Source organism: Furipterus horrens, unplaced genomic scaffold, assembly GCF_987537825.1.
Source record: "Furipterus horrens unplaced genomic scaffold, mFurHor1.1.pri manual_scaffold_9, whole genome shotgun sequence".
NCBI lineage: Eukaryota > Metazoa > Chordata > Mammalia > Chiroptera > Furipteridae > Furipterus > Furipterus horrens.
Window position 1 is genome coordinate 19,949,742 of NW_028327179.1, and position 20,834 is coordinate 19,970,575.

The 20,834-nt window shown below is 38.3% G+C and overlaps 2 protein-coding genes across 4 annotated transcripts in view; one reads left to right on the forward strand and one right to left on the reverse strand.

Moving 5' to 3' along the window:
* Positions 1-7,774, reverse strand: part of BZW2 (basic leucine zipper and W2 domains 2) — a 56,836-nt gene extending 49,062 nt beyond the window's left edge. The window contains exon 1 of the mRNA XM_090287139.1: positions 7,715-7,774. The gene's annotated coding sequence lies outside the window, so the exon portion shown is untranslated. The remainder of the gene's footprint in view (positions 1-7,714) is intronic.
* Positions 7,775-8,200: 426 nt separating this feature from the next.
* Positions 8,201-20,834, forward strand: part of ANKMY2 (ankyrin repeat and MYND domain containing 2) — a 32,542-nt gene continuing 19,908 nt past the window's right edge. Inside the window, exons 1-4 of one of the 3 annotated variants that reach the window (XM_090287143.1) lie at positions 8,201-8,482; positions 15,647-15,711; positions 18,633-18,771; positions 20,664-20,762. In XM_090287143.1, coding sequence (XP_090143269.1) covers positions 8,416-8,482; positions 15,647-15,711; positions 18,633-18,771; positions 20,664-20,762 — 370 coding nt within the window. In that variant the 5' untranslated portion in view covers positions 8,201-8,415. Of the gene's footprint in view, positions 8,483-8,676; positions 8,800-8,849; positions 9,262-15,646; positions 15,712-18,632; positions 18,772-20,663; positions 20,763-20,834 lie in introns of those variants that run through there. The other 2 variants (XM_090287144.1, XM_090287142.1) reach the window with 2 other exon arrangements.

The following is a 20,834-nucleotide window of genomic DNA, read 5'->3' on the forward strand; positions in this document are numbered from 1 at the left end:
ATTATTGTTTCCCTACTAGTGAATAAAATATTATTATCTATAATTAAGAGAATAAAAGATAGCCAAAGGATTAGTCTTTAATATTAATACGGTGGTATTATTCTTTCTTCTATGTAATCATTAATTGTTTTCTTTCTCTTTTGACATAAACTTAAAAAAAAAGAGGGAGAATGCACCTAATATAAAAATCAAGAAAGAATAATGGAAGCACTGTCTCCTTGGCATTTGCCAAAAGAATGGTTCATTCAGTGAGTTACCTAAACCTTTATTTTCAAAGAAGATAGTTTACAAATATGACTATCAGAACATTTTTTGGCATTCCTCACTAAACACATGCCAAACTTAGAACAGGCCAAATCATTCCGCTTGGCATTTAACTGCCCAAAAGATATTTGCCAAAGAGACAGACTCATAGCCTCAGTATAGACACTAGAGTGAGTTAACAGTGAAAAGTATTCTTGCGTATACTCTGCAACTCTTGGTAGATTTTATATTTAAAAGAAAATTAGAAATTATTCTAAATCATCAGTTTTTTCTTCCCCAAGAAAAAGTGCTGTGGAAACTCCTGATGAAAACCACAATCCTGCATTAAAATAGTTCACATTAATCTGATTATTAAATCCCTGAGTTGTACCTCTCAGGTTCAACTGCTTCAGCAACCTCTTTATTACATTCATCTACAAAAGTAGCATAAAAAGGAAAAAGACCAATTGGAAAAAAGTCAAATTAAGAGAATAACAAGTCCTGAAATTCCTTTAGGGTAAAGATCAGGTTCCTTGTTTGAATATCTATTCAGACATTTCATTTGCAAAAAAAAAAAAAAAAAACTTTACAAAGAATTTCCTACTCATTTTATTTTCTAGCTGTTTTGGTTATTTATATGCCAGCTATTTTTGGATAATTTCAAGTTACTTTGTACTCAAGGGCAAAATATTCTATTAAGTATATGTTTTTCTCTTTCATTGTTTCTTTTCATGATGTTCATTATCATCTTTCCTATTTCCATCAATTCTGAAGATACCGATTTATACATTTCAGTGTAGCCTTAAACTTGTGATGTCACATTTTATACATTGCTCGGGAACATGAACATACCATCACAGGTTTAAAATATACTCTACCAATTTTATGATTTTAAAAGTTGACATATTGAGGGAAACATGCCTTTGAATGAAATCATTTCTATTTCTAGAATAGTTGGCCATAAAATTACAGCCAATATTTACTTCTAAAATATTTATTATATATTTTACAGTTTTCTTTTGGGGGGAGGGCGGGTTGTTCTCGCTTTAATACTCTCCATTTTCTGGCTTGCCTGTTCTAATTCACCAATCCTTACAGACCCACTTCAAAATATCACTTTCTCCAGGAATCAGCCCTTCCACTGAGCTCTCCACCCTTTTGTCTGTAGTGCCTTGGCTGGGAACTGGAGAAGGCTCTGTGGAGGAGGGGTCATTTGAGCTGAGAATGATTTGAGTAAAATTTGATATGCAGAAATGGGTGGAGGAGGGCATTCCAGGAGCAAGCAGCAGGGTGGGTGGGTAGAAGAGTAACAACATTGTTGAAACTTGAGCTGAAAGTTTGGCAGGAGCCAGAGAGCCACTTAAACATGAAAGGTAAATCCTCAAAGGTGCCTAACCTATGGGCTGACCCAACAGGGCAGAGCTGATTACCCTGCTCCCCGTTGTTTCAGGGGCTGGCCTGCCTCCGGGAGGACAGTGTAAGTCTCTAGGGATTCACTGAATATAATAGATGCACACCAAGTTTCTTATTAATGTAAAAAATAATGTCAATCCTGAGATATAATTACTAGAATTATAACTTCTGTGAGTCTCTCTTTAATTTCAGAAATAATTTTTATCTTCCAAAATGTAGAAATGCTCATGACAAATACTAATGCCTATACAATTTTACTATAAAATGATCAACTAGGCCCATAATTCTGTTATTCATATATTTCCCAACTGCAAAAAATAGACAGACTTGCCTAAAAATAACAATTCATTTGTATATAACATTTTATAGTTCACAGGGTATCCTCAAAGATGCTCAACGTCACTTTGTAAATATAGTTAACATCCCTGTTTTATATATGAAGAAACTGAAAGCAAGGGAGATCGCCTTGGAATATAAATCTCATCCTGGAGGTTGGAGGCTTGATTTTCCCAGGAAGAGATTTTACTCAGAGGCTGATGAATGTTGCTTTAAGGGCTTGCTTTGTCTGTGGACTCGAACACCATCCTACAATAGATAACCAAATGATGAGAGATAAAAACTCCCACTTTCTGGTTTAAATATATTTATTGGGAAGGTGAATGCTACCTTGTTCCTTCTGATGCAGATATATTATAGTTATTTTAATTTTTAATTACTGAGCAGTGTTATTATAATCACAGACAAGAGGCACCAGCCTAGAGTTTTAAATTTCACAGTAACATATCTAATATAAACACGAGTCTAAGTTGTATGCATGCTAATGTGTGTTTCAATATTACCAGGCAGTGAACCTGGATTGGCTACATTGTCCTTAGACATTGTAAAGACTTGGCTTTGAAACTTAATTAAATATTCTCTAAAAACACTTCAAACAAAGTCTTGGAAGATATGTTATAAATGATACAAATATTTTACACTTTGGCCTTTGGAAACATTGACATTTAATAAGTCCAAAACCTAATAAAAGAAACTTAAACATCAAGAAGCATAAAAAGTGGGTGACAAAATAAGCATTTAATTAAGAAAACCCTGAGTAAGGATGTAAAGGGCACACCTGTCCTGATTTCTCTATATTAATATATTTATCCTAAAAATGCTGACATTGCTCACAATCATTTTAGTACTTTTCTTTCTTTTTTTTTCTTAAGGAAATGCCTTCTGATTTGGTTTATGAGACGTAGAAAAAAGAATCAGTATCTCCACTTCATTCACATCTTGATTTTCTCAGTTAAACTAAATGTATTTGCACCCCTTGTTCAGACTTGTCTGAAAATTATCATACTTTGTCAGTTTCCAAAAAAGATGAAGATGAGCTGCCAGTAAGATATTCATAAGCCTGTGACATAGTACTGAGTAATGCCACCTACCTTTAGTTTTGTGGATAAGATAAAATGTGATGTGAACAGTTTATGGAAATGCACTGCTCACAAAACAGGCTCTTGTAGATTTGGTGTAAATGTTTTAGCACTTAAATGAATAATTGCATACTCTTAACTCCAAGTATAGAGAAGTTACTTTATTATGTTTTGTTAAAAAACCACAACAATTTTTTAGTGGCTGTAATACTTCCAAATTTTACTTAAAAAAAATTCATCATGGAAAATTCCAACCATATGCAAAAGTAGAGAGGCCAGTATAATATAGTCAATGTATTCATTGCGCAGCTCCAATTGTAGTCAGTGGTGTGTCATTTACACTCTTACTCAGTCCCTGCCCCCACTGCCACAGAATTAAATATATTGAAACAGATCTCAGATGTCATATAATTCCTTCCTTAAACAATTCAGTATATATCTGTAAAAGACAAAAGATCTTTTAAAAATATAACATTATTTTCACACCTAAAAGATAAATTTTTAAAAAATCACCAAATCTCCAATCAATCAAGAAATGTATTACCTAAAAGTAAGAAAAGAAAGTCAAATGTCAAGAAAAACATTACTCCAAAAGATATAATACTAAAAAATGAACTATTCCCCTTCAATAAAAAGGAAGCATTCTCTTACAGCAGAAAGCCAGAAGTCAAGGGTTTTAAGGGGGCAATCCAAGAGTGGTATGCAAAATTTGTAATGAGCATATGAAAAAATTTTTTTTCTTGGTTGACAGCATTCATCAGAATGTCAAACAGATTAAGACTAAAAACATTTAAAGAACTTCCACCACAACCACCTCAAACTGCCAGGAAAAATTAGTCAAGTAGGGAAACAAATCTACCTAAAATAACTTATCAAACTGAATTCAACTCAGCATTAACTGAGCATACAGTAGATGTAAGACAATGGGTTACATTCCTAACAAAGGTAGATTAGTCCTAGTTAATTTATAGTCTAGAAGGGATCAAATAGAGTAATATAGCTATAATAGAATGTCATTAAAAAAAAAACAACAGTGCCTGTGTTAGCCCTGGCCAGGTGGCTCAGTTGGCTGGTGCATCACCCCATGCACCGAAAGGTAGTGGGGTTCAGTTCCCAGTCAGGGCACACCCCTAGGTTGTGGGTTCAATAGCCAGTTGAGGTGTGTATGGGAGGCAACCAATCAATGTTTCTCTCTCACATCGATGTTTCTCTTAAATCATTAAAAAAATATCCTTGGTGGAGGATTAAAAACAAGTGCCTGCTTTAGGTGTTTTTATGGGGATCCATATGAAAAAGCAATGATGTTACTTAGAGGTAGGGGGCGGGGGGGGGGGCGGCAACACCAGGGTCATAAGATAGGAGAGAATTGTAGAGGATGTCGATAATTGTGCCATGAACACCCGTCTAAAGATTTTCCTTGTCTCCCTAGCTGAGGGACAGGAATACATGTAATCACTGGTGTCTGTCCCCTCTCACTGGATGGGGTGGGAGAGGTGGCCATGTAACTGGAGAGAAGAGATTACAAGTAAGCAGTATTTTGGAAACTGAACAGTCCCTCACATCTGGGGAGGACAGAGAGCCAGTGAAAAGGGAAGGAGGCCATTCCAGGAAGAGAAGGGCAGGAACAAATGGGTGGAAATTACTGGCATGTTAGGGAACCAGCAGTGTGGTGACTTTACAGCAGTGTGTGGGAGGAGCTGGCTGACTGGAAATGCCTGCTGGGACCAGAAGTTGGAGCCTACCAGGCCAGCACTGAGCCTCTATTTTGTGTCCAGAGAAAAGCCATTGGCACATTTAAAGTGAATCAGTTCTGTCTTTACAGAGTATCTTACTCTGGGGCAGATGATGGGTGCCCAATGCTTATTGAACTGGTGGTGCCTTGAATTAGCTGGATGGGGTGAGGTGAGCAAGAAGCAGGGTATTTAGGAATCAACTCCAACAGGGCAGGAGAGGTCTGGAGTCACAGTAATAGAAAATAAACAAAAGAACATTTCAGAAATCATTATTTTTAAAAAGGTGAAGAGAGAAACATAAAAGAGACCAAAGCATCACACAAATTCTATTACACAGTGTGGAACAGTGTTAGTGTGCTCCTATTTCTGTAAAAAACAAACAAAAAAGGAAATATACTTAAGAGCTATAAACACAAAATATCTCAGAAAGTATATAAGATAAATACTCGTAGATACCATTCACTGTAGGGCACAATAAAGGAATTGCGAGACAGGCAGGAGAGAGACTTTTGTCCCTTTGGCATGCTGAACCATATGATTATCAGCTAATTAAAAGAATGTATAATTTTTTCCTTACTGTCAGCCACATCGACAGAAAATTGGGAAAAGAGAAGTTTTGGAGAAAGATCTAGGTTCCATTCTAGCTCTGACTCTAACTGTGGGACTTAGAAAAATTAATTTCTTTAATTTCTGTCCTCTTATGTGAAGTAACATAATATTGGCTAATTCCTGGGTCGCTATAACAATAATTAAAAGAAACCTACACAAAGCATCTGGTGGAATACCTGGCAGAGACTAAATACTCAGTAAATAGTTACTATTTTATTATCAACAACATTGCTTTGATGTGAGTGTATTCTTAGTATAAGAAAAGTTCTCCATCTAGTTTAAGGTATGCTCATTAGCTAATCTTATTCCTACATTAAACATTTACACTGTACAAAACGACTACTGTAATCCACCTGATGAACACTATCCACTACGTATCTGTTTCTAGAAAGTTAAACTTAACATATTATTTATCTGCATTTCTAGGTAGATGTTAAGTTTTTGTCTTTAAATGACATTAACTCTGGCCCTGACTGGTGTGGCTCAGCTCGTTGGGCATTTGTTTCAAAAAGTGAAGAACCATGGTTTTGATTCCCAGTCAGGGCACGTGCCTGGGTTGCAGGTTCGGTCTCTGGCTGAGGCACAGAGAGAGGCAACCCATTGACGTTTCTTTCTCTCTCTTTCTCCCTTTACATTTACTGAAGTCATGTATTCACAGAGACTACATACATACCAGGTGCCATAAAGCACTAAGAAATAATAATGAGTTGCTATCCTCAAGGAACTGACAACCTCAGTGAGCCAAACAGGTGTGACCTTCAAGTAACCATGGCCCCGATTTGGCACAAGAGATGGAAATACTGGCAATGAAGTACCCGATTCTGGCCATGCATTTGCTGTAGTGGAAGTTACTCTGCAAGCTTTTTTTAGGCAGGTTTCTTCTGTATGGTACTATGTTTTAAATCTGTTGTCACCGGGGCAGTAATACCATTCCAAGTGTTACAAAAGACTGGTCACTCTCAAGTCTTACTACATGTTGTTTGAACAGTCACATCATTATTAAAGAATCATCAAACAAAAGTTTCTTTGTTATACATTGAGATGAATAATTTCAAACCATTTTCACGTGAGATGCTCTGGCTCAGATCTGCCCCAGCCTGTAAAGACGAAGAAGCTTTCAAAAAGAAGATAACTGGGGTTTAAGAAAGATTTTTGTTAAAGGCAGAAAATAATGAACATCTTCCAGGATTTCAGAAACGTTGTTGAGTGCTAAAAAAAAAAAGGGCATAAGGCCCGAGGAAAATGCACAGCACTGTGGAGAGAAAGAGTGGTGGGGATGCTTAACAAAAACCACCCAGATAATTATTCAAATATTTCTCTTTGAAGCAGATGAGTCTTGGGAGAAACATCAATTACTAGTCTGTAGAGAAACAACTATATAAGGTACACACTAATTTCTAAAGAAGCTTTTACTGATGCTGTAAATATGTTACGGATGTGTGCCTTGGAGGGCTGACCGACTTCACACAAACAAGCAAGTCTTGCTTTTGCGCACAAGAAGGTACACACTAGTCTTTACCTCCTAGCTACCCTACGGTCAAAGCTCCAGGCTACTACGTATTACAGTAGAATGAAGGCTGGATTAAGAGGCTAATCTAAAGCTATATATAGACAGCAACACCTAGTTAATCGCCGTCCCCTTCCTCTCTCCTCCTATTTCTATAAATCTCAAGATAAGAGTTACAAAGAGACCGGGAACTCTAGCAGAGCCGTGAGGCCCTTCCTCTCCCCTCCCACCAGGTTGTCTCAGAAACGAAGTATTAGTGCAAGTGTAAATTGCTTCCAAACATCCTTAACAGGCACCACTGGGTGAATCAGATCCGGTTTTCTTCTGCAGCTTCCAGAGGAAAGAGATGACAAGTCGTGCGCGCGTGTATAGTGGTGGGGAGGAAGGGGGGCTTGGCAAAAGGTAACTACCTTCTCCCTCCCCACCCTACCCCACTCCCAGCTCGGAGCCTCAGCCCGGCCCCCGGGAGCCGCATCTGGCGGTGCCACGCACGAGACGATGTGCACCCGCCACTTCCCACCGCGTGGCGGGCCCCCACCCGTTCGTGGTCCCAGGGTCTCCCCGGGAAGCCAAAGGTGGCGAGTGGCGGGTCTTTACTCCGAGGCACTGATAAGCGGCATGGAAGGTTAATGGGATACAGGGGATGCTTCGCCACCGAGGGGCAGGAAGCCACCCCAGCAGGCACATGCTTCCTCCCCGCCAGCCACGGCCCGAGTGGAAGCCCCGGGCGGAGCGACGGACGCGGTTCCCGCAGCCCTCTCCGCTCCCACTGCCCCACCAGGGTAGCTTCTCACCTGTCCAAGAAAGTAGCGGCGACGCGCGAGGCTAGGAGCTGCGGCGAATCCGGCGGCAGCAGTGGCAGCGGCAGCAGTGGCGGCTGCAGACAATGGAGGAATGAAGGACAGACACATTGACATCGACACACGGAGCCCGACGCAGCCCCGCCTCCCGCCCCGCCCCACCCCGCCTCCCAGCCCGCCCCCGGCCCCGGCCGCTCCACTCCTGAAAAAATGGAGGGGGGCTAGCGAGAGCCGGACACCTCTGTACGCCCCATGCAGCCATCGCCGGACACAGAACTTATATACAGAGGTTTAAATAGTGTGTGTCTCTAAATATGTGAAGAGGACAGGATGAGGGGTGGTGGGAAACGTATAAGAGGAATTTCACTCCCTCCTCTGGGTTTTGCCATTTGGTTTCTTCTTCCGAGGCTGCTCCAATGGGAGTCTTTGGCTGCTGCCTCCTAAAGCTCCCCCACCAGCTCGGCCAATGGCTCGCGGGGGGCGGTGACTGCCGTCGGGCATGCGGAGACCGCCAGCCCGGCTCGCCGGAGCTCGCTCGCTGCTCGCCGGCCCGCGGAAGAAGGTAGAGAATTCGAACGCTTCCGTGGTGTTCTGGTCTGCAGCTTCCCCATTGCAGCTAGCGTTCCTAACACAGACACAACGTTTCTTTTTAATACTCCCAAAGAAACAGAATAACCGCCAAGCTGGCGGGAGCAATGGTTCACATAGAGAAAGGCGAGCTGACCCAGGAGGAAAAGGCTCTGCTGGAAGTCATCGGAAAAGGTATGGGTGCTGGGCTGCGACGGAGGCGCTGCCAGCCTGGCCTGGGGGCGTGGTGGAGCCCGAGGCGCCCCGGCCCCGCCGACCCCGGGCTGTGGTCCTGCAGGGACCGTTGATAGCGTTTCTCCTTTCGGTGTGGGGCAGGTTGAGGGGCGGAGAGGTAGGAGGGACTAGCACTTCTGGGGCGGTAGCGGAGGCTGCGGAGGTTCGTCCTCTAATCCAGCTGTTGGGACGGTCCACGCTTCCAGGCCCCTGCTCAGATGATAATGAGCGTCCCCGGGATGAGGGCTCTAGGATGTGCGTTCTCCAACATTCCTGAGGTGATTCTGACTGCGACCGGCTTGGCGCCTGTGGCCTGGTAGTTTAAGGTTCATAAGCCGTTCTAATGAGCCATTTCGACTTCCGGGGGCCGAAAGATCTGGATTCCTTGGCTGCCTCCGCCTCCGCTTGTGGAATAGCACAGAGCAAGTTCTTTAATTTGCTCCTTGAGGCTTCTGCATCCGGGCTTCCTTCCAGAGGCCCCCGGCCGCCCTGGGGACCCTTAGAGAAGCGAGGAGTTTGGCTAGGTGTCCCCATTTCTCAGCGCACTCAGCACGGCTGCGACCTTCCAATCGCGCTCTTCCGCGCTTTCCCTTCCACTTTCCCAACGCGCGTCCCGCTTCCGCTGCTCCGCGTCGTAGGGAGGGAGACGCAGGCCCGGGAGACGAGCCAGAAGCCATGTTTCCCTTCATTCCCAAGTGGGTCCCGGAGGAGTTTTCCTGCAAAGTCCCGTTACCTAGCAGGTGACATCAGCATGACTGTGTGGCTTCTCCTGCACAGTCAAGGCGCGGGGATGGGGTTGCGTGGAACTGCGGGCATGGTTAACGTGGTTTTAAGTTCAGGAACGAGAAAGCCACATGTGTCCTCGAATGGCAGAGAGGTCAGTCATTGCAGTATAAGGGCTTGCCACGTTCCAGCCTTCTTTCTAAGTAGCCAGGCTCAAATCTGGTTCCCCAGAGTAGGACAAGTTATTCTAAATACTGACAAGGAAAATCTAAATGTAAAAGAGGGGAAAATAGTATGATTTGCATTCAACAGGTGCTGATGAGAGGAGGCCACCGCATCCGACATCAATTTAAGTCAGTCACAGCTGTTTTTATCATAAATGTTCTTTGAAATTGTGGGACTTGGGAGTTAGTGTTTTTATTCTTTGTTCCTCACGGTTCTCACTGACCTATTTGGCACTGCAGCCTTTCTGTTCTGCCTGTCTCTGGGTCATTTCTCCCTACCTTTGTGCTCTGGGACCCAATTCAGCAAGCATGAGAGTTCCAGCTATGTGCCAGGTGCTGTGCTGGGCATTAAGGAGACAAAGGATCAACTCACGATCCACCAGAGCTCCAACTTGTGTTTTTAAGCAATCCGGAGCTATCATGTTCTCTTAAAAGCCTAAACAAGTGAGCAGTTTCATAAAATGGGGCTCTGAAAGGGGCAGGCAGTGGTGGTGGTGGTGGTGGTGGGGTTCCTCGGATATATTCTTAGGTGTCCATCAGTTATTATTTTAAAGATTAAATGAAGATTAAATGTGAATTTAATAAGGTTAGTGCTGTGGTATTTCCACATGGGGGTCAAGTTGAACCAGTGCACAGATGCTGTGGTCCACTGGTTCTATAGGCCCAAGCAGATGACTAAAGAAATGAGATGGAGTTAGTGAGTCACACATTCTTGTCAAGTGAGGGTCCGTGGGACATCACTATACTCTCAAAGAAAAGTAATGGGGGTATGAGGAAATGACAACTGTAGACAATTTTTATCGACTGTTAACGAGTCAGTCATAATTATGAACACTTTACATGTATTGATGCATTTAATCTTGATGTGGCAGGAATTATTTTTAAACTATAACATTATAAGAGCTAGCACAGAGGGTGGTAAGCAATGCAGGTTGGGTGTGGAATCTTAACCTCAGTCATTCGATGGTGGCGTGGCCTTGGGCAAGTTAATGTTTTTGAGCATCTGGTTCTCTGTGTGAAAAATACTAGCCACCTCACAATATTATTATGACAATGAAACCAGTTAGTATATGTAAAGCATTTAAAATACTATTTGTGTTGGGTATTAATATGATAAATATGGTAATCTCCACTTTATAGACAAGAAAGCCAAGAACTAACTGAGAAATTAGATAACTTGCCCAGTGTCACATAAGTAATAAGTGGTGGAGCAGAAATCTCATGTGGCCTAGAAATATGATGGACTTGAAAGTAAACTAAGCAACAAATTAAACCAGCACCATAGCAATCCATACCATTATTCACTCTGAGAGACAGTTTAATTTAAGCAAAATATTATAAGCTGTCAAGTTAATTTTAAATGTTATTAATTTTACAGCTTTTAGTGCATTTTATAAAATAATTTTGGTTGAGTAAAGGTCATAAGCAAAGTTTATATTTGTACTCATTCAAAGCATTAAGGAGGTGGGTGTTTATAATTTTTTCCCTTTACTGCATTTCTCAACTTTGAGAAGAACTAGATTAGTAAGTACGAGTACTTGAAACTAACAATACATTTTTAGCCAAGTGCAACCTACCATCTTGGGCAATGCAAAATTAAACTCAGCAAAGTTTTGAGTGTCTTCATTCTGCGAGTCACTAACCTCCAGAAGTTAAGCAGACTGTAAGTGGGACTTAACAGTCCGAAGAACACCACACAGTGCTTCTGGACATTTTTAGAATAATTTCTTATTCTGTGTGAATTCACATCTAAGTATTCTGCAGACTCTATTTGTTAGAATGCCAAAAAGTTGCAGATGAAATGAGAAGCTGTTTTCTACGTACCCATTTAAATCATAGTTAATGACAACATCCATTTTGCCACATTTAAGAAGAGAAAATTGAAATCACTGAATCTCATTGAACTATCTTGTATAACTTGTAGATTCACCCATTCTTCTAACTTGTGATATCTTTTTCCTTAAACACTGAGGAAGCACTATATCAAAATAAATAAAGTCTTCTTAAGGATATAAACGAAAGATCTTCCACTTACTTACATTGTTTGGCACTTGAAATCACTGGAATCACTGTTGATAACTTAACAAGAGAGTGACATTTTCACTTTTTTTTTTTTTCATTTGTGGAAAAGCAGCTGTGAACCATGCATGCTTGGATATAAGGTTTATTCTACCAGCTTATTAAGGCATGATTAAAGCATGATAAATGATGCACACTTAAAATGTACACTTTCTTATATCAGTTTTTGACTTAAGTATCCACCCATGAAACTATTACTACAGTCCAGATAATGAACCATTCCATCACCCCGAAAGGGTCTTTATGCCTTTTTATAATCTTTGATTTCCTCCACCATTGTCTCCAGGCAACCACTGATAAGTTTCTATCTCTGTTTTATATTCTGGAGTTTTATATAAGTGGAACTATACATTAAATAGTCCTTTTTTTTTTTTTTTTTTTTACATGACTTCTTTCTCGTAACATCATTATTTTGAGGTTCATCTATGCTGTATCAATAGTCTGTTTCTTTCTCTTATTTTCATTTGTTTATATGTTCACTTTATAGACATTTCAGTTGTTCCCAATTTTGGACTGTTAAAAGAAGATCCTGCTCTAAGTTCCTTTGTAGTTAATAATATTATTTCTGATATCTTTATGGTTTAGAAAAGTTCAGGTCTACTAGAAATTACAGTGTAGAGTTCAAAGAAAACATTAACTTAAAGATATACGTGCCATTAACTCAATGACTGAACAGGTGGTGCAACTTCTATGGGTCTTCATTTACAAAACAAAAGCTCTTTAGATACTCTGATTTTTAGGCAGTGATTCATTCACTTAAGGCCATTTTGTTAAAGTCTAAAAATAAATATGAGTAAGAAAACTCTTAGAAACTTCACACTTAAATTTACTATATGTTATAATTAGAAGTATCTACTTTTAAAATATAGCTATAAGCTATAATTAAATGTGTATTAGTATTTTATAAATTTAGACACTTAAAATATTTTATACGTGATTTTACATATATATACACACACACAGTATAGCAACTAACGAGACAAATAGTCTTTTAAATACTTAATTTGAATATAGATTCCTTAAAACATCCCTTTTGGGATCCCACTAAATGATTGAAAACCATACATACCCAAATCTCATGGTTATCTGATGAATTGCTGGAAATAGAAACGTCAAAAGTTTTCTTGTTTCTCCCCTCTTTTGGCTAGAGTAAGAGATCATTGGTCGTAGTCTAGATATTAGAAGTGTCACAATGAATTATATTGTGCTGCTCTGAATATAAAATACAAAGAGCATCTAACATGCACGGAGGACTTTCTCCAGGCCTTGCATTAGGACAAGACTTAAGTCCTCCTCTGAACCCTACATGATGGATGCTACTGTGTGCTTCACAGATGAGGAAACTGAGGGTTTCACAGGACTTGTTCCATTTCATAGTAGTCCTGTAGTGTGGGAGCAGAGGGCAGTAACAATGTAATTTCTTCTCTGCTAAAATGCTGGTCTATCCAGGTAAGTTGATCAATCCCACCCTAATGAGGCAGGTTGGGTTGTGTTTCATTCTTTGGTTGAGCAACTTGGAGAAATTCTCAAAAGAAAAACAAATCATTAAATACTACATTGATCAGTTATAAGTCTGTTAATTTTTGTCTCCATAGGAGATAAATGTTGGCTTATTTTACATCCCTCTTCTAGTACAATATCCTCCCATTTTAAGAGTTCATTAAATGAGATGTAACATATTTCTTTCCCAGAGTAAAGCAATTAAATTTTTTTTTTAAGATTACTTATTTATTTATTTATTTTTAGAGAGTCGGGAAAGAGGGAAGAAAGAGAGGGAGGGAAACATGGACGTGCAGAAGGGAAACATGGATGTGCAAGAGATACATCAATCGGTTGCCTCTTGCCATGCCCCCAAATGGGGACCTGGCCTCCAACCCAGGCAAGTGCCCTGACTTGGAATCAAGCTGGAGACCTTTGGATTTGCAGGTTGGCACTCAATTTGCTGAGCCACACCAGCCAGGGCACAATTAATATTTTAAACTTAATTACAAAATAGTGTTTGGACAGTAAGGTACGACAGAAAGTAAAAATTCTTCTGCACGAGCCCTGTATCACATCTTTGCTCTTCTAGACTATCAGTAGTTTCCTACTAATGTCATTAAATTAGGAACACCAAATTAGAAATCATCACAAGATTTTCCTCTTTGGATATTTTGCTCATCTATTTTCCATGATACGTTTTCATTCTCTACCAGCCAAAACCATTTCAGAAAAAAATTTTCCATCCTGGTCCCCGCATTTCAAAAGGCTAACTGATGCGGAGCGTTTCATGTATGCTCGCTTGGCCTTTTATTTATTTATTTTTAATTGCTCCCTAACAGGACAGATATAACTTAGATTGTTGGTCATTAGGCTTAACATTTGATAGAATTATTGGTCTGTTCGTATTTGTGAGCCAGGTGTTTATGATTGTAACCTTGCTCATCCCTTAGCAAGTGGCAGGCCTTGACATGCTCACAATCCCTCTAGTATTCTTCTTCTACTTCATAACCACCTCCTGATCCGATGGAAAATGACTTCAGTTATTCCTTGGAGGACAATGAGATTCAGCTGAGGCATCTTCCTCAAGTGAAACTGAGGTGTGGGAGTTTTTGTGCTGTTTTAATTCCCCTCTAGAGATGCTTGAGAAAGTCTCTGATCAGAAGTCACAGGAATGGGTAAGGTTCCATGCTGCTAACGTGCTTGAAGGTTTTCCCCTCCCATTCTGTAGCAACTCAGATGGAATACAGGGTCAGACAATGTACTGTTTACAAAATAGCTGCTGTCATAATCCAGGGGCCTAGAGATGATTCACTTGACATTTCTCCAGCAGAGCTATTTCTCTGTCATTCTGGGAGACATTTCTTTGTCTATTCCAGGTTAGTAAGAAGCAACCAGATGATTTACCTAAGAAATAGGTCAGGGAGAGAGAAACATGCTTATCTTTATTCTGCAATCTACTTTTAACTGGAAGACTAGCAGAATTTAGCACAAAAATTTTTAAAAAGATTTTAAGAAGTCCTCACTTGAGGATATGTTTTTATTGCTATTAGAGATAGAGGAAGGGAGAGAGAGAAACATCAACGTGAGAGAGAAACGTTGATTCCCAGATACGTTCTATCTAACCACGGCTTGAATCCATAACCTAGACATGTGCCCTGACCGAAATCGAACCCATAACCTTTGAATGGACGGGACAGTGCTCCAACTAACTGAGCCACTCGGCCAGGGTGAATTTAGCACATTTCTGAACTATAATTCTAAATGTAAAGAGAAGGAATAACTCCTAGTAGTGGGTGTTCCTATTCTCTCACGTCCTTTTAGAGGAGAGGCTTATCTCATCCTTCCTCCTCGAGAACATCCAATTTCATTGTCCTCTGCCTCCTAGTCAGACCAGAATTGTTTTGGCAGAATGTGTGGCTGACTCTTGTTCCCGAGGATAATAGCAACATTCTCCTCAGCAACTACTTACTTCTATCAGTGTGCCACACAGAAGCCTGGAAAAACCTGGCAGTCGTGGCCCAGTTACAGCTTATTTTCAAATTTACAGAACACTGACCTTCAGGATTACATTAGAGGACTCATTATGAGAGTGAATACTGACCATAGGGCATTTTTATATAATACCAGGCTTTAAAGATATGTTTACCTAAGCATTTCCAAACCAAGAATTCTATTATGAGCATGCCATCAATTTGTGGGCCTAATGGTGACAAAGTATATAAGTACTGACTGTATATTTAATTCCAATTATTACATTGAGTGGTATTTACGCTTTAAATGATGGGTTAGACTAGGTGCCTTTTAGGATTTGTTTCAGTATTTAAGAGCCTTATGCCTTGTGGTTATTGTATTACTGCCAAAAGGAAAAAGTGGCTCATTTCATATACTCTAAGGTCAGTGGAAATAAAAGCAAGATGGAGCTATTTTAGTTTCTATGAATCTTTTATTCTGGATAATCACTTTGTGGAATAAATAGTATGTGATTGATAATTTCCTAACAACCTAACCCGACTAGTCCTAGTTTTACAAATAAGCTTTTAATTTGTCTCCTCAGTGTTAGATTTTTTTCTATTCTAATGATAAGTCACTTTGCGATTATTTTATTTTATTTTTTTAGGTACTGTCCAAGAAGCTGGAACACTGTTAGCCAGCAAGAATGTTCGTGTCAACTGTTTGGATGAGGTAAAAATTTTAGAAGTTTAATAAAGCTGGTTGCTTCTTACCAGCCTATGAGAATGAACAATATATACAAAACCTAATGAGTTGTTTTTCTAGAATTTGTACTCAAGTTATACTAATATCTAAACCAAATATAAGCAGACAGGTTACAAGAGACAAAGAAGCGTGTAAGAACATGTTTAATTTTATTAGTGATCAAATAAGTGAAAATTAAACCAGAATTATATAATTTCTTGTGAACTGTGGGAAACACTGCTTTAGGTATAAAGTGGCATCACATTCTGAAGAAAATTTTAGAATTTATGTCATTTTAAAATGTATGTATCTTTGATCCAGTAGCTCTTCTTCTAGGGAAAATTAACTAAACCTAAACTCAGCTTTCTAGAACACTTGTTATCCAAGATAACTCTCTGAGATGATGGCGATGTCTCTTCTGAGCTGTCCACTATCAGCCATTATCTGTGTGTGGTTATTCTGTTCTACAGCACAGTTTTAGTGCTAGAAAGTTAACTGAACTTCAATTTCTCATGCAGAAGGGCAATGGGTTTTGTTAACTCTATCCATACTTGTGTAGCAAACTTAATATTAAGAAAAAATAAATTTTAAAGCAAAAATAAATTTAATACTTCAAGACTCTTACAGATTAAATTAATAACCCACAGAGAATATACCAGTCTTAAGCTTTGATTTTATAAAAATAAGTAGAATTGAAACGAGAAATTTGTAAGTCCACAGTAGCACTTTTCAGAAACCAACAGATTAAATAGAAAAAAAGTAATTCAGGGAACAGAAAATTCAGGTAACCTAATTAACTCTGCACTGTGTATAGGACAGAAAAAAAGTAGTACTTTATTTTTTTTTACATGAAACATTGATAATTAGTCTAGGTGTTATACTATTTTATAGGAAATTTTAACTGATTTCAGACAAATTTACCAAATGCAATAAATACATTGAAAACTAACAAAAATATCCAAATAATAAAACATATAAAAATTTTATTTTTAAAAAATTCAGAATAACTCTTGGGTAAAAGAAGAAATAGAAGTAGAAATTTCCTACTATTTAGAACTGAAAATAACATTTATCAAAAAATTTGATGTAGGAAAAAGTACCTTATGTTATAAATATGACAAAAATAGGTTCAGAGATTGCACAGCAAATAGTATAATTGGGATGGCTCATTACCACATTGGAAAGAAGCTCTCTTATTGGTTGACTCTGAAAACCAGTCCCAGCTAAGAAGACAGCTGATAAACAAGTAACACCAAAGAGGAAAGCAAAAAGAACGAAACAGTTAAACATTTTTATTTAATAAGAAGAAAAGCAGTATCAGGACACAGGAAGGCAGACAGCAAAATGGGCTTATGTGATTAACACAGATGACAGTTAAAACACAAGCAGACCAAAAAGATGATGAGAGTTTGTAATGTACTACCCAAGAGCTTTGCACATCTTTTTTCCTTATAAGTATGTTATCACATTGTACTGAAAGCTGATTTCTTGTTATTTTTTTTTTTAATTATAGGACAGTTCTGTGTCTTGAGATTTATTACTCTGAGTTAGACAACCTGTCATTGTAGGATGGGATTGCTGAGTGATAGACTGCCAACCTTCCTGTACTGTGTCCTTTCTTTGCTCCCAGGCTACACACCAGCTTCTCTTCTGCCTCATTCAAAAGGCCCATATAGTCCATTGCTACTCCCTTTAAGATGCCTCTGTACAATGAGATTCTGATTACCCACACTCACCCAAATCCCTCCCAACATTTAAATACCACATCCTTGTAGACACACCCAACTAGGGGAGTCTCAAAATTATAGTCTTCTTACCATTTTTCCATTACTACTCTCAAAAAACTTTGACTACTCCCATTAAGTTGCCTCTTGTACAACCACCTGAAAGGTCCCAGCTTTCCTGTAATTCTCTCATAAATAACCCTGTGAGAATCTTATGGCTTATGTTCAAAATAATAATCTGGAATCATCAGGAACAATTCAAATTAAGTTAGCATGCTAAGATTTACTAAGGTAAGAGAGTATATGTCTTAGAGAGGTTTTCATCAAAAACAACACTGAAATTCCAGCACTTACAGAACTTAATCTTGATTACTAAGAAAATTAACTTGGCAGGGAACAGCTTGTTCCTTTATTTACCAAACAGTATTAGGTACCCAGTACATACAAGGTTGGATGTTTCATTGGATATACACAAACCATACAGAGATAACCATGTAGCCTAGTGTAAATACTACCAACCATTTCTCCATATTTATATAGCATATATATGATCAAATCATGTATATGATCAAAATATAAATGTAGTTGGGAGAGCATTGTTTTAAAAATAATACCACTGTAATGTACATTGCCTGCATCTTGCTTTTTTCACTGACAATAATTCATGAAAATTTTCTCCACTTGAGTAGATACAGGTGAATTCAGTCAATAGTTTTGTAATATTTTGTTATGGATATACCATACTTTATTTAAGTTTTCCCTTGGTAGGAATTCTATTTGTTTTAAGGTTTTCTTCTTTTCTCTTTTGAAAATGCATTTGTATGTGTTTGTTCATCTGTTTCCCCAGGAATAAGTATGTGTGGCAGAGATGAGAGCCCCGGTAATCTGGGTTCTGGTCCCTGCCCTGGTTGTTTGACTGGTTATGTGAGGTTGAGCAAGTATTCTCTGAGTGTGTTTGCTAATCTTTAAAAAAAACAAACAAAACATAATAAGATCATCTTTTTTCCTCAGCTGTTCATGGAAGATCCAAGTAGGGAAGTGAATATAAAAATACTTTACAGATTATAAAGATTATTTTATTAATTCATGTTATTTTATGTTCTTAATTTAATTGCAGGAGTTGCTCATAGGTGGGTGAAAAGGCAAATAAGTAAAATTAATACGTTTTTTTCCTTTCTGTTAAAGAATGGAATGACTCCTCTAATGCATGCTGCATATAAAGGAAAACTTGATATGTGCAAATTACTTTTGCGACATGGAGCTGATGTAAATTGTCATCAGCATGAACATGGATACACAGCCCTCATGTTTGCTGCACTTTCTGGTGAAGTTTTAGCATTTATTCTGCTATATTATTATGATGAGTTACCTACACAAATTTATTATAAGTACACATATACTTTTAAATTAAATGCATTTTTATAGTAATTTTAAGTTCAATTCTAATGGAAAATAATGGTGGGAATTGGTTTTTGAAAAGTTATTATACATGAAATGTCATATAATTAATTTGGTGACTTTTTAGTTACTTAAGTCAATTGATTCTTTGTATTGATAATATATAGTGTGGGGCAAAAGTAGATTTACAGCTATGAGTATTAGGAACAGTGTTTACTCTTGTATTATTACTTATTAATAATTATATTATTTTCCATACAAACAACTATAAAACTACTTTTTCCCCACCCTGTATTCTCTATAGAGTTGAGGAGCTAGATCAGTTATTCTTTCAGGTTGGTTCCTTTCATGTTCTTTATATATTGAAGTAACATGAAAACCTCTTTGTTGACCTCTGGGAAAGGAGGGAGAGAAACACAGAGGTGAGAGCGAAACATTGATCGGTTTACGCAGACACCCCCAGAAGGGACCAGACCCACAACTCAGGCGTGTGCCCCGACAGGAAATCGAACCTGTGACCTTTCAGTTTGTGGGACGATGCCCAACCAGTTGAGCCAGGGCCTATTTAGAAATTTTCTTGGATTCATGTTGCTTATGATTGGCTGAATAGAGTTGGGAAATACCTAAAATTAAATGGAGTTATCTGTAATTGCAGTTTTTTAAGGAAATAAAGATGCAATATAATACGATAATTTAAAAGCAGTAATTTATATTTTTATAATCCTGGAACAGGAAATTTTTTCTAAGCATGGTATAAAATACGGAATTCAAAAAGCACAATGTTGACCAGTTGGATTACATATAATTTTAACATTTCTATATATATAGGACATACCATATGGAGAGTTAAAATACAAATGTAAAACTTAGGAAAATATTTATTACATATCTTAAAAAGGGTCATATTATATATGAAAAATTCTTATAAATCAATTAGAAATGACAAATACTGCAATAAAACTTAGCAGAAAATTGAAAAGAACAGAAGAAATACAACTGGCTAATAAACATAGAAAATGCTTTCACCAATAATTCAAGAAATGCAAATTAGAACAATAAGTGATCATTTCTTACCACACTGGCAGAGGTTAAGAAAGATTGGTAATATGCCCAGCATTGGCATAGGAACTTCTTTACGCTGTTTTGGGGCGTGTACATCAGCCCAACCTTGCTAGAGGGCGGCCTGGCAAAATGCATTTACAATATGCATAACCTCTGATCCTGCAGTCTTCCAGAAACTGTTCCTAAGGAAATTTTAATTCAGATTGCAAGAATTAATGGAAAATGTTCACTGAGTATAGTTTACTCATAAAACAGCTAAATATCTGTAATGAGTCTATTAGTAATAGAATGCAAATAGCATAAATTCAAATGGATGGTTAGAAAAAAGTGTAGAAAGGTAGACCCCCCCCTCCCCCACCTGTTAATAGTTATCCCAGGGCCTGGAAGTGTGAAGAATGAGATAGGTTGGTAGATATTAGGTAAAGGCTTATATTCATTTTATCTGTCTTTGTTTTGATTATTTTTTGTTTTGAGTTTGTACTGAGCATTATCATTAGGAAAAATGTATTTCCTTCTGTTAAAAAATGATATTTATACTCAATTTTTGTATTGTTTGATGTGTAACATTAGTTTATAGGGGGTTCTTGTAGCATTTTACTCTTCTAGTTATGACTTATGTTTTACAAAAATTAAAAATATCCATAATATAAAAACCTAAAAGTTTGTGGGAGAAAAGGGGTACAGATAATTTGATAGGGGGTATTTGAATTGCACATTCCTTAATATTAACAAATGTGTTCCCTTTAAAAACCCTAGGTAGTAAAGACATCACGTGGGTAATGTTAGAAGCTGGTGCCGAGACAGATGTTGTTAACTCAGTAGGAAGAACAGCAGCTCAGATGGCAGCCTTTGTGGGTGAGTTATTTTGTGGTAGTTTTACATGAGGTTATAGCCAAACTTTTCTCAATGGAAAGAATAGCACTTTGC